The 13398-nt window shown below is 39.9% G+C and overlaps 1 protein-coding gene across 10 annotated transcripts in view; it reads left to right on the top strand.

The window, feature by feature from the left end:
* MCF2L2 (MCF.2 cell line derived transforming sequence-like 2) overlaps window positions 1-13398 on the top strand; it is a 161127-nt gene that overhangs the window by 118713 nt on the left and 29016 nt on the right. For all 10 annotated transcript variants that reach the window (XM_021394650.1, XM_021394658.1, XM_021394651.1 and 7 more), the window contains 5 exons: window positions 1967-2033; window positions 3031-3146; window positions 4432-4501; window positions 10219-10311; window positions 10798-10890. In XM_021394650.1, the coding sequence (XP_021250325.1) occupies window positions 1967-2033; window positions 3031-3146; window positions 4432-4501; window positions 10219-10311; window positions 10798-10890 (439 nt within the window). The remainder of the gene's footprint in view (window positions 1-1966; window positions 2034-3030; window positions 3147-4431; window positions 4502-10218; window positions 10312-10797; window positions 10891-13398) is intronic.

The following is a 13398-nucleotide window of genomic DNA, read 5'->3' as shown; positions in this document are numbered from 1 at the left end:
TAAAGAATACCATGATGTTTTCCCTGCCATGGTGTCACTGAAACTGGGATATAAAATGGCTGACATCACCTCAAGAAGGAGTGAAAGAATTAGTTAGACGAGTTTTTTATAACACTTAAAAAGCTAAAACATTTACTTAGTATAAATCTACGTATAGATTTAAGTTAATAAAATCAAATCTGAAAAAAATTATGTTAACTTTTATGAGAACCCCATAACTACAATGGTGATATTGTAAGAGTCCCACAAAATTACCTCTAATAAAACATTTTTAAGATGTGAGCTTTTCCGATGTCCCGAGTGGACACTTCTTTCCCCAAACTACTAGGATTAGTAAAAATAATAATTAATAAAAACCAAACAGATTTCTAACACTTGGGATTGAAAAGATGGTACTCTATGTTAGAATAGGAATCAGAAAAGATTCATAGGAAGATGGGTAATAAAAGAGCCTAAAGGTCTTTGTTTTATTTACTGGGTTACTTTGAGTTGTACTGCTGGCAGGAAGCATGTGCTTGTTTGTTTATGACACAGTTACCAGGAAGCCCATGGGCCAGTAATTTATTTTTCAGGTATAATTGTCAGCTAAGTGTTGGGTTGGGTTCAGAGTCAGTCCTTGTGCAATCTATTCAGTAGCAGAATAAATAACATACAGAAACCTGCTTGGTTTGCAGGTAAATAAGCATCTTTCCACAATAAGAATAGCTTGAAGATTAGTGTAAAGCTTGGAAACACAAAGTTTCCCTGATGATTTTGTTACACCTACTCTGTTACTTTAAAAAAAAAAAAAAAAAAAAAAAGATGCAGTAGCTCCTTGGACATGCACGTTTGGAGTGCTAAATAAACCCCATGTTAGTTCTGTTTGACAGCCAGCCTTTCATTCTGTGAAACGGCTCCAGAAACACATTGTGGATTGTCCTTAGGATTTCTTTTCAGCACTGTAAGTGATGCTGGAACAGCAGCTACCTACTTGCCCCCTGTAGCATCCTGACTGTGCGGTTGGCTGCAGTAGCTGTTAAAAGGAAAGGCACATTTAAGCTCAACAGTTTTATTTGTTTCGGTCAGCTTTTATAAGCAAGTGCTAATATTTGTAAAATCGTTTTATGAGCAAATGGCCCTTAGGCCATTAACTATGCACTTCTCAGAAAGATGTATTAGAGTGACAAATCTACCTATCTCATGAAGAGTAATGTAGTATTTTGAGCATAGCCCAAACGCATTTTAAAGCCCCAAAGTGTATGCAAATTCAGGGAAATATTCAACTTATATGAGTTGAAGTCCAACAGAATCCCTTTGCACTGGTGTCACAGAGTGCAGTAATATTATGTAGTCATGAAGTTATATCTTTTTGCCTCTATTGCTGGATGTGACTTTACTGTTCATAAATATCTCAATTTAAGATCAATGTGAAGGTTAAATAAATGAGGATGATTGTCCCTGGTGTGAGCAGGGGACAGCCCTGACCTATTTCTCTACCCTCTGCTAGGCACTCTATGGTTTTGTCTTAACTTAAAGCGTTATGGCAACTTAGCTATGAAATCCTGATTATAGTAACATTTTTACTCTAATTGACTGTTGTGTATCAAATTTCTGACACCAGTTGCTTGCTTTTGCAATGTATTAAAGAAAGCGGGACAATCAGCAATTTTATTTTATAAAAGAAATTTATTTTATAAAAGAAATGTTTATACATGGAACATGGCCTTGCGAAATGTAATGTAGTCTTGGGAAATATAATCCTATTTTATTGGCTCTTATTACTGGTTGCTAAGAGAGGAAACCCTTTTTGTTTGCTTTGTGGGGCATTTTTAATCTTAATTCAGATGTACAGATAAAAAAAATGGCAATAACAACCAAGGTGAGGTTTAAAATGAACTGAAAAAGTAATAGACCAAGAGATATTTAAGCTGTTCAAGCTTATCAGCAAGATACAACATTACAGCTCTCCATATTTCTTCTCTTTTAGCCACATAATCAATGAGCTGATAGAAACAGAACGCGTTTACGTAGAAGAACTTCAAAGCATAATAGAGGTAAGAAAATCTGTGAACTCTTCTGGTGCTTAACCTCTAAGTCATCACTGCTGTTGCACATCCTTCATGGGCTGAGCACTCTCACCTCCCACTTTATATTCAGATAACACGGCTTCTCTGTCAACAAGATAGCTCAGCCTCAGTGATGGAAAATAAAGGGATGTTTTGAACATCTTGCCTCAGGGTCAGAGACACCTTCTCTTAGTCCAGCCCACAGAATGACAAAAGCTGCTTCCCTTTCAAAGTTATGGTCAGAGAGATAGTAATGGGCCTTTTCACATTGTCATCAGTAAGCTTCAGAAACAGCACCCTTGTTCTCCATGGGGTCAGACACTAAGTTTTTCTGAATCAATGTTTGGAACATGACAGAGATAAAGGTAGGCCACGTAGTGTCTCAACATTGCCTCAGTCTTGTGTGTATTTGTGTGGGATGTGAAGGACTGGCTAATATCTTTTTGCTACTATGTCATTGCTTCTTCATCGTATTTGATTTGTGGGAGCTGACATCTCTGATAATTGATGTATTACTCTGACTTTAAAATCTACACTCAGCATGTTCTTCTCTCAAAATTGTATATGCAAGAAATACAATAGAGCTTCTGCGAGAAACAACAAAATAATCATGTGAAATAGCACAGTCCAACAAATAAACCCAAACTAACTTTGTTCAATGAAGCAGTGTAGCAGAGACAAGTGTCTTAGCAGTTTCCATCCCTTTTGACTAGTAGGAACATGATTTAATCTTTTTTGTTGCTCCCATAATCTGTCCATTTGTGGTTAAGAATGTGTTTGCACAGCTATCAGGCGTAAAATCTCTGGAGAAAATTAGAAGCATCAGAAAGTCATCAAGCAACAAAGAAACTGGCACAGGGAGAAGCCTTTGTATGCTCTGCTAAGAACAGGAAGCACACAGGCTTTGGAGCTATTTAGTGACTCAGATACAGTATTTTTTCCCTGGTAAAAATAACCTGGTTTTATTTTTCACTGTCCTCTGCAGGGGTATGCTTCAGAAATGGACAATCCCAGTTTATTACATCTGATTCCAACAATGCTCCAGAACAAGAAGGAAATTCTATTCGGGAACCTCCCAGAAATCTATGAATTCCACAACAGGCAAGTGTGAATTGGTGGTTGTCCTGAGCCCTTGGTGACGCTGACACTTCTACTGCCTTTTTACAGGGTGCTTTGTTACACTCATATGTATATAGGAAGGAAAAGTCGTCCTCGCCTTGCCTCTGTATGTGTTCTATAAAACCCATGTGTGGAGAATACCCCTGAGATCATCAATTTCATCTATTTGTGAAAGATTATACCCTTCTGTACATTTACTAGTGATTTCCCTTGGCATTATTAATTTTGAATGTCTCTAGTGGCAAATATTTTTTGATCTCCCTCGGTAGACTGGTAAATGTCACAGGACTCAATCCTGATGTTCTTTCTCTGGAAAAACTTTGTGCGAGGAATTTTTCTTAGCTCTATTTGCCCTATATTTCTATTATCACATCAACAGAAGACATGATACTTTTGATAGCACTTTTCTTAAGGAATTTGATCATTCACATGATCATAAACCTTTCCAGAAGCCCTGTCCACTCAGTGGATGTGCGTTAACAAACTGTACACCTGACCTTGTGCCCAGAACTACAGAATACTGGTCATGGACAGGATTAGGCTCTTTTTGATCCCCTTCAAAAACACAAAACGTAGGGTCTCTTCTGTTAATTTCCTGCTTTTCTTAGCCTTGATTTAGTAGAACTGTCTGTAGCCAAAGTGAAAATTTAAGAGTTCTTGTGAATGATGATTGCTTGTAAGATGAAACAAACAGTTAAGCCTTTTACAAGCTTAATTATACCAGAGTAACTTATTCATAGTAGAAAAGTTATTTTCCAATTTACGTATCGTTTTATTTTGACGATGTCATTCCCTTCCCTTTGCAAACCTGGTCTTTCTTTTCCTAAAAGCTTAGTGCATTGACTTCCATTGACTGCAGAAATCTTTGGAATACAGCCCATATTTTCACTGCTTGCTGATGAGACAATCATTTGACAGAGCTCGTCTGTCTTTTCTAGCTGTTCTGAAATATGCTCGTAACCAAATGGGAATCGGATGTTTGGGCCACATATTGGAAATAAATCTCAACAGCCAGAAGAACCAGATGTATGAGATCCTTGTGAGCAGATGAAAACATGATAATATTGATTTCAGGAAATCAGCTGTGAACCACATTTCAATTTTCTAAAATATATATATAACATCTTTCTTTGCGTGTCAGAATTGTTACATTCCACATTGAATTTTTTACTACAGAAACATAGTCTTTAACTGGATTTATATGGAAGCTAACATGCAGTGTGAACAGAATGTTTCATTATTATTTGCTTTCCTTTCTTTTTCACAGGATTTTCCTCAAAGAGTTAGAAAATTGCATTGAAAATCCTGAACTTCTTGCCCGATGCTTTTTGAAAAGGGTAAGCAAATCCTTTTCTGAGTTTGTGTGAATATTCATGGTCTTATCCTACAATACTTAATGACTAACTCCTGTCCTTTCACTCTGATTGCTTATGTGAATGAAGCAGAAATTCACAGAGTTTATTTTGAAATCTGAGCCTTTATCTGGTTTACTGGCAAGAAGAGATCAGTTAACAGTGTTTTATCAATGTACTTTGAGCTCTGATTAAAAAAAAAAAGAACAAGATCCAAATGTCAGCTTTCATATCAGATAGAGACATGATGCCCAGAATCTGATGTACGCCTGGCACCACCCTGCTGTAAATGAGCAGGAAATGGTATAACAGCATATTGCTCTGAGTGCAGATAGTATGTCCTACCTCTGTCTTCTGTCTCTTTTCTCTGCACCATTCAGGAGACTTCCCTGGGACTGATCCAGTAGAGTCTACCACCTTCCTTGTGTGGTGAAACTCTACCAGCTCCGTAACTCCAAGGTCGATTCTTTTACTTGTTCGCATTATTTAACAACCAAGTGAGATTATCCCCACTTGGATGAAGTGGTGGGGGTTAGATGTTTGATTAAAGTAGCATGAGATCAATTTATGAGAAAACCCAAAGCCTTAGTGTATGATTCAAGTGGTGGCTTTGGTCAGACGCATGCATCTTTGCTTCCTGTGGATTTCAGTACCTAAGTTCTGCGGCTCCCTCCTCTGAGAGCTCCCAGCCATGCTCTTATTAGCAAGGCTGTTAGCTCAATTTCCTGTGACACAACAAAAGGTACCTGTTTGTCTAGCACTCATTCAGAGGTGCTATTAATGAGAAAAACCTGATTTGGTGAGTTACTGCTGCTTTCCTGTACTCTAACAAGAATGCTAGTATAAGACCCTGCTTTTCCAGAGTATGTGTTGAATTTTGTTTAATTTTTATTGACAAGGAACTGTATAAAATGCAGATGTATTCAGATGAAACCTACATGCCCCAGTTCTCAGAGATGTTGAGCACTGCCACAACTTTAAGATTTCAATGAGAAATGTGAATTTTTCCAAAGAACAGGCTCCTGGTTTACAAACAAGTCATGCTGAAGGGCATCATACCAGTGTATATGTGATTATAGTCATAGGATCATAGAATCATAGAATTAGCTAGGTTGGAAAAGACCTACAAGATCACCTAGTCCAACCATCCACCTACCACCAATAACCCCACTAAACCATGTCTCTCAACGCTATATCTAAACGTTTCTTGAACACCTCCAGGGACGGTGACTCCACCACCTCCCTGGGCAGCCCGTTCCAGCGCCTGACCACTCTTCCAGAAAAGTAGTATTTCCTAATGTCCAGCCTAAATCTCCCCTGGCGCAACTTGAAGCCATTCCCCCTCGTCCTGTCACTAGTTACAAGAGAGAAGAGGCTGACCCCCAGCTCACTACAACCTCCCTTCAGGTAGTTACAGAGAGCGATAAGGTCTCCCCTGAGCCTTCTCTTCTCCAGACTGAACAATCCCAACTCCCTCAGCCGCTCCTCATCAGGCCTGTGCTCCAGACCCCTCACCAGCTTCATCGCCTTCCTCTGAACACACTCCAGGGCCTCAATGTCTTTTTTGCAGTGAGGGGCCCAAAACTGGACACAGTACTCGAGGTGGGGACTCACTAGGGCTGAATACAGAGGGAGAATGACTTCCCTACTCCTACTGGCAACACTATTTCTGATCCAAGCCAGGATGCCATTGACCTTCTTGGCCACCTGGGCACACTGCTGGCTCATGCTCAGCCGAGCATTGACCAATACCCCCAGGTCCGTTTCCTCCATACAACTTTCCAGCCACTCTGCCTGTAGCATTGCCTGGGGTTGTTGCGGCCAAAGTGCAGGACCCGGCACTCGGTCTTGTTGAACCTCATCCCGCTGGCTTCAGCCCAGAGATCCAGCCTGTCCAGATCTCTCTGTAGGGCCTTGCTATCCCCAGGCAGATCAACACTTCCTGCCAGCTTGGTGTCGTCTGCAAACTTACTGAGGGTGCTCTCAATGCCCTCATCCAGGTCATCAATAAAGATATTGAAGAGGACAGGCCCCAGCACCGACCCCTGGGGAACACCACTCGTGACTGGTCGCCAGCTGGATTTAACTCCATTAACCACCACTCTCTGGGCCCGGTCCTCCAGCCAGCTCCTTACCCAGCAAAGGGTGTACCTGTCCAACCCACGGGCTGCCAGTTTCTCCAGGAGAATACTGTGGGAGACAGTGTCAAAGGCTTTGACAGTCAGATGAACTCTTCTCTGTTTAGCTGCCAGTATTTTTAGCTTGAGTAAATGGCTTTACTAAGGAATATGTTGTTAACCTAAGATTCAGATGCTGAGCAAGAAAATATAGTGGTGAAATCATTATGCAAGATAGGATAAACGGTCATTGAAGAATGCAGGCCATTGAAATCCAGGAAGCACTGAACAGTCTACAGATTGTAAATATCCCTGGACTTGGAGGATAGAGAGAAATTCATAATAGAAAATTGATCCTATTATTCTGCAGAAAGATCAAATTCCATGTTCAAATTTTGCAACTATGTCTCTCTCTGTCAAAACAGCTGCTGAGCCTATTCTCTCCGTTCCACCAATATAAAATACACTGCAATAAATCTTTGGCTCATGAGTCAAGTGAAAGAAAATCAGTCCCTTTGTCACCTTTGCTTATCAGCTTCCATGGACTAGTCAAACAACACCAAATGTATCTAATAAGAAATTAAATCATGTATTAGTGAAATCATGTATTAGCTTTTTCACTATTTCAAATTTCGCGCTAAGAAAGCAAAAACCTCTCTCTTGAAACGTCTCTGCTCACACAGTAGCACCTTTGATTCAAGGACTTTCCCTCATGTTCTGTTTTTAGACGAAGCCACATAAACTCCAGAAAGTTGTTGCTTCTGTTGGACTGCCTTAGGAGGCACAAACAAAAGCCTGGTTGTGTGTTTGTGTTCCCCATGATTTGGCAGCTTTTTGCATCTTCCTGCTGAGCAGAGGCTTCTGGCTCGCCCTGTGAGTTATGACTGTGTTTGCTGTGGCATGGGGGAAACTGAAACAGATGCTCTTCAAGGAGGTGTCTAGTTCTGGCTGGAAACTCACTTTATTGCAGATTCCTTTCTGTGTTTCCCCACATTTGTTCTGGTGTAACCTTCCTGCCATAACACCACGGTGGGCCTATGATTTGAAATAGACTGATTTTTAGATTCGTACTTTCTGTAGAATATTACCCTGTCTGATAACGCTTCAACTTCCAGAGCTGCTTGAAAGCGTTCCAAGAGCTGCAGTGGGATGCCCTTGTGCCTGGCTGAATCCCTCCATCCCCTGCCTGTCATTCTCCTGCCATGCCCCCCCCCCCACTCTCCCACCTCCACCAGTGCCACCTGGACAGCCATCACCATAGAAATTAACCCTTATTCTCAGGTGATGGCAGGAGCAGTTCATCGAGTTCCTGCGTACTTCTCCTCTCAGGCTTCTCTTCTGGAACACAGCAGCAAAATCAGGTGCAAGATGAGACAGAAACTACACCCTTATTCCCCTTTCCACTTTGCCTGTCCTTGTTAGGATATGATCATCAAGTGAATCAAACTGCAAGTAAGCTAGCTTAACCTTGCCCACATGATGGCTTCACCACCACCAAGATACCTGACCTTGCTTAAAGCTCTTTGTGGTGAGGACTGCATAGATGCTGAAAGATCAGATGTGTATAGAAATGCCTATACAGGCTAGTATAGTGCTGTATCTTCTAGCATCATATCAGCAACCATATCAAGAGGAACACTTTAGGTTGATCTTCCAAACATGGGGCTGGGAAGAAGGAAAGTTTACCAAACCAATGCTCAAAATGAAACAAAAGGTGTGTCAGTCACACTGCTATAAAACAAATGCCAAGTGAGGTGCCTGGCAGGAGTGATCTGCTGTGGATTACCAGTTACTTATTCATACTGAAACATTAGAAAAACAAAATAATTTGACAGGAACTAACATTTGGTCATTTAGGCAGCTGACCAGAGATGTTGGAGTTGGATTTGCAGAGCTATATTCTGATCTCAAGGAAAATATAAAACTAGCAGCCAAAAAAGATAATTGAAACTGTGCATGTGTGCCACAGATATACACTGGGTGAAAGCCTGCAAAGCTCTCAGCATGCAAATCACTGTGGGAAGGAAAGTCATCACAGAAAAGATGAGCATGGTGTGAAAGTACCAACAGGAAGTCTGAACCTCTGAATACTGAAACTTAAATGTGTTAAATGTTTAAGACTGGGATTTGAGTAATTAGATAATTAATTATGTCTTGCAATTTTAAAGTCTGGGCCTAATAATGTTATCAGGAATGTTCTATTCTTTACACTATTATAAAAATTAAAGCTGGATCTGCTTGAGCTGGTGTCACTGATACATGCAGTGGTAAATTTTATTGACATAGGACAGTTCCACTGTGGCAAGTTACTCGTGAATTGTTTATCATTTTATCTTTTCTTTATATTAAACAGATACTTGTCTTTTGCCCCCACTTCTGAGTATCACTGTTTCTGCTCTTGCCCAGTCCAATCATGTTTCTGTGGGTACGGAACAAATTGTAATGCTTGATTACACTTTCTGATTATTTGACTTTCGTGAATTCTATCCCCTGCTAACTTCCCTCCAAGGCAACATACACAAACAATCCTATTTATGTGTATAAAACTCTATGTTTCTTTTGGAACAGCACCATTAGTGTTCTACAGAGAGCAATGGAGCTTTTTTTATTGCATAATCCTTGACATAGTGAGGTATTGCACAGTTCTGCTTTCATGTCTGATTCATCAAGATGACGCCAGCATGAGACTGTAGAGGAAGACAGCAACGATACTAGTTTCTTCTAGTAGCTCTATCCAAAAGAAAATATTTTCCCTGTACCAATAGTAGGTAGGCACTGTTCAGTGGGCTGTAAGCACAGAGAAGAGAACCAGAAATTCCCGTGCTTTGTTTTTGGCACTGTGTTTGATTCACCAAAGTCATATCCACCTGGGTAGGTGCAGACAGAAAGGCTCCAAGCTGGTCACACACAGGCAGTCTTGCTCAGGAATCTGTATGGTACTGCTCCATGGTGGCATGGCTGCAGGGCTTCTGAGCAACTGGGCTTGCGGTTAGCAAGCCAGGAAACTGGCAGAGGAACATCTGTCTGCCTGTGTCCACCCATATAGCCTAGAGACCTTGAAATCTCTCTGGGTTTTCATTGAGATTGCCTTTGTTTTCATTGAAGTCAATGAGATTTTGTTATAGACTTAAGTGGGAGCACCTGGACCGTAGTCAAAGGACAGATCAAGTGAATCCACTGCTTCTAATCTGCATAGGACGGAGTTTAAGCAGTTCTTCCTGTCTGGCCTATAACATCAAAATTACCACTTACCGGTCTGTGTCAGTAGCATTAATAAAAATATTATTTTTTTTTTCAAATAATCTATTTCCCTCTCTGAAAGATAACAGTTTTGCAATTAGGTTGTGTGTCTTTCAGTCTAGAGTCTTCTTGATTTGTGTAAAAAGAGAGAAAATGTCATTTTCTGATTTATGTAACCTTACGAGATTCAAGTGCAGGTTTGGTAGCTTCAGTATATTTTTACATACTGACTTATGACCATGAATTAATTACTTCTGTGTGTTACGATGGAAGGTAAGAAAAAGACTGACTCATGGCAGATGCTCTGTGGGTTATTTATTACCATAAGCTCTCCTTTTCTTGCAGAAAGAGGACCTCCAAATATATGAAAAATACTGTCAGAACAAGCCAAGGTCTGAAGCTCTCTGGAGACAGTGTGGAGACAGCATCTTTTTTCAGGTGGAATTACATTGCAGACTAGCAGTGGGAGACCATCGAAACTTGTTTTCCTTCTTCCTCTGCTTTAGAAAATTTATAGAAGAATGCAGACTTTTCTTGCGTGCTTCTTACACTGATGGCAGGTGCTCAGTATGTGTCAGTGTGCTCTCTATAGGAGATTAGGTAGATAGAATAGTTCCTGGACGGGAGCCTAGTTCTTCAGGCTACAGCCAAGCCAAACAATTTCTGGCTTCTTTGCAAACCCCAGATGATTACATTCTCATCAGCAGGGCATGCCAGATTTCAGCACTAAGTTGAACCTTTGATTGGCTCTGTTTAGATATATTTTCATTGTGGCGTAAGTAACCTGGAAAATCCTGTGCAGATAGAGCAAATTTCTCTCACAGTTCACAGGCATACCTCCTTCAGATTACCAAATGATAATGATCTTGGTGTCTTGCCTGTGTTTCAAGAAACAGTGTTTTTCCTCTTTGTTGTCTCTTGCAGGAGTGTCAGCGTAAATTGGATCATAAGCTCTCCCTAGATGCGTATCTTTTAAAGCCAGTCCAGAGAATCACCAAGTATCAGCTGCTATTAAAGGTAACTTTTCCAAGATGATGCAAAGGATTCCAATGCATAGCTTGTTTTACTTATAGGACTGCTTATCAGTATTATTTTCTGGAGGACTAACTGGAAATCATCTCTCACTTCATCAGCAAATACTTTGTACTGCTTAGGTTGTAAAATGGTAACAGAGTCAAAAAAAGGGCAGCTGTTTCAGGCTAAGTACTGCTGGGGGAAAACAAAATAGCATATTTTCTGTAGCAAATATTTTATTGTTTTATTTATATTTAAACAGAAATTGAAATTGGTTTTGTTTGCTCAATGTGGCTTTACAGTTTAAAAACAGGAATTGATATTCTAAATCCTGTCTCTGACATCCATCCTCATTTAACAGAACTCTTTCAACTCTCTGAACCTGCTACTTACCGTAGTTGTGACTCAAACCTTTCAGAAGGAGCCACTCCTACACTGAAAGCCCCAACTAAGAATAAATTGTAATTTTTCCACAGGATGAGGGTAGGAGCCTCCCTTTTGATTTGGTTGGGACTGTGAGCGGTCTGTGCTTGAAATTCAGGTGTGAACTGAGCAACAGGAAATAGATGCTCTCAAACCAGTGAAACTTTTTGATGACGGTGGCTTAAATTTCTGTCTTATCTCCTTACTTCTGACACATAATCAATATTTACGGATTTTCCTTACAAGAAGGTAGTGAAGACGAACTCCATGCTGTTCTGACACGTATGGACTGAAAGCAGTATTCTGTACTGCCGTGATATTTAGTGTGAAATTTGCAATAAAGATTTTAGTCTCTAATCTTATTAGCTAATGGCTGTAATGGCACTGCTCAAATTAGGCCAGTTCAAGCTATGTGAGGATCTGGCTGGTCATTCACTTCTGCAGTACTTTTGTGACCTCTTACCGGATAACTATAGAATCCAAAAATTGAAGGAGGTTGTTAAAAAGGGTGCAATTTCACCAAATCCAGTACAATTGTATCAACTTAATCCAGAAATAAATTTGGCTGAATTTCTTGAAACTATTCTGGGAGAAAGAAGAATATGTTAGCGTGTTCAGAAGAGCAAGAGTAAACCAGATTATATTTTTAATTTGAAAAATGACTGTAAATATAACAAGATCAAAGAGCAAAATTCTCAAGCAAAACAGGTTGCAGCCATTGGGGTTGAGGCTGGTCAGACCAGTTTTGTACTTAGCAACACATTGGCAAGGACATTTATTTTGTCAAGGATTAAGAGATCTGGTAGCAGGAGCTTTTACAGGTGTAGGAAAGTAGGAGCCTGAAAAATTGGTCACAAAGAAGTGCCTTAGCGGAGTGCCTTGATGCTCAGTGATCAGACTGGTTTTAAATTTTGGGCCACAGTTATGAAACCAGAGAGCTGCAAATCAGTATAGCTAATATTGAAAAGCACCAGTCCCACTATACAGAGAGCAGGGATCCATACTGATCCTAGAAACTGTGCAACAGGTAACATAAGAATGCATTCTGCTTTTAGCCTCTAAGGCCTGGTTACCCCAGTATTTGAGGACAGAATCCTGCCATTTGGGATCTTCTAACTGCTTTGAGATTCACATCTACTCACGACTGTATGAGCCATATGTGGATTTGTATCTATTAAACATTTTTCCCCTAGATGCTTTTAGCAAGGACATAGAGTCTGATTCTGATCTCAAGTGGATACTCTTAGGCAAGAACTACATTCTACAGAGTAAAGTAAAAAAAAAAAAACCACAACAACACATATCTGTGCATCTGAGTGAGATTCTAGGCTCCTCTGTAGGCAGAAGTGCAAGAGGCAAGGCAGCTTCTATAATTTAAAAACAGAAGGTTTTTGTATGTTTCATAATTTGCATAGGCTGTAACTGTTGGTTCCAGGAAAATAACTAGCTCCTGAGCTACGGCTAGAACTTTGCAAGCAAATAACACATATAGAAATAAGAAAAGACAAACTTGTAAGGAGCTCTACTGGGCTAAGTAAGTTGTTGGCCTTTAATATTTGGGGTTCTAAATAGGATCTCTCTGTGTGAAGTAATCACAGAAATTGATCCCTTAAAAGGTTTGATTTGTTAGTTTCTTTGCTTTGGACACGTGCTTCTATTCTTGTAAGGATTTTGTGTCTTGTTCTTAATGCAGAGGTTGGAAGATGGAGTGACTTCCCTTATTTCAAACAGAATATAATGTTTAATGGTTTTTTTGCTAGGTACCAACATTGTTCTTCAAAATGACTGTCCCTTAAAAAAGGTTTTCACATTTGCAAATGCAGATCTGTAATTTGTAGTGGAGAAGTACAGAATAAGAAATGGGGAAGGTTTGTAGTAGTTTGTCTTACTTCCTCCCAGAAAATTAACATCTGAAAAACTTGTGTTGTAGATTAAAGAAGCTTCACTTAGTGTAGAGAAAAAAGGTTTGTGAGATAATCTGACCATAGTCTAAACATCTATCCAGAAATTGACTTTTTTTTTTCATGCAGAATTTCTTTATCCATCAGATAAGAGCTTACTAAGACCTCTTGACTGGAACTTCAAGCC

This window comes from Numida meleagris, chromosome 4 (assembly GCF_002078875.1).
Source record: "Numida meleagris isolate 19003 breed g44 Domestic line chromosome 4, NumMel1.0, whole genome shotgun sequence".
NCBI lineage: Eukaryota > Metazoa > Chordata > Aves > Galliformes > Numididae > Numida > Numida meleagris.
This window is presented reverse-complemented; position numbering and strand designations above follow the sequence as displayed.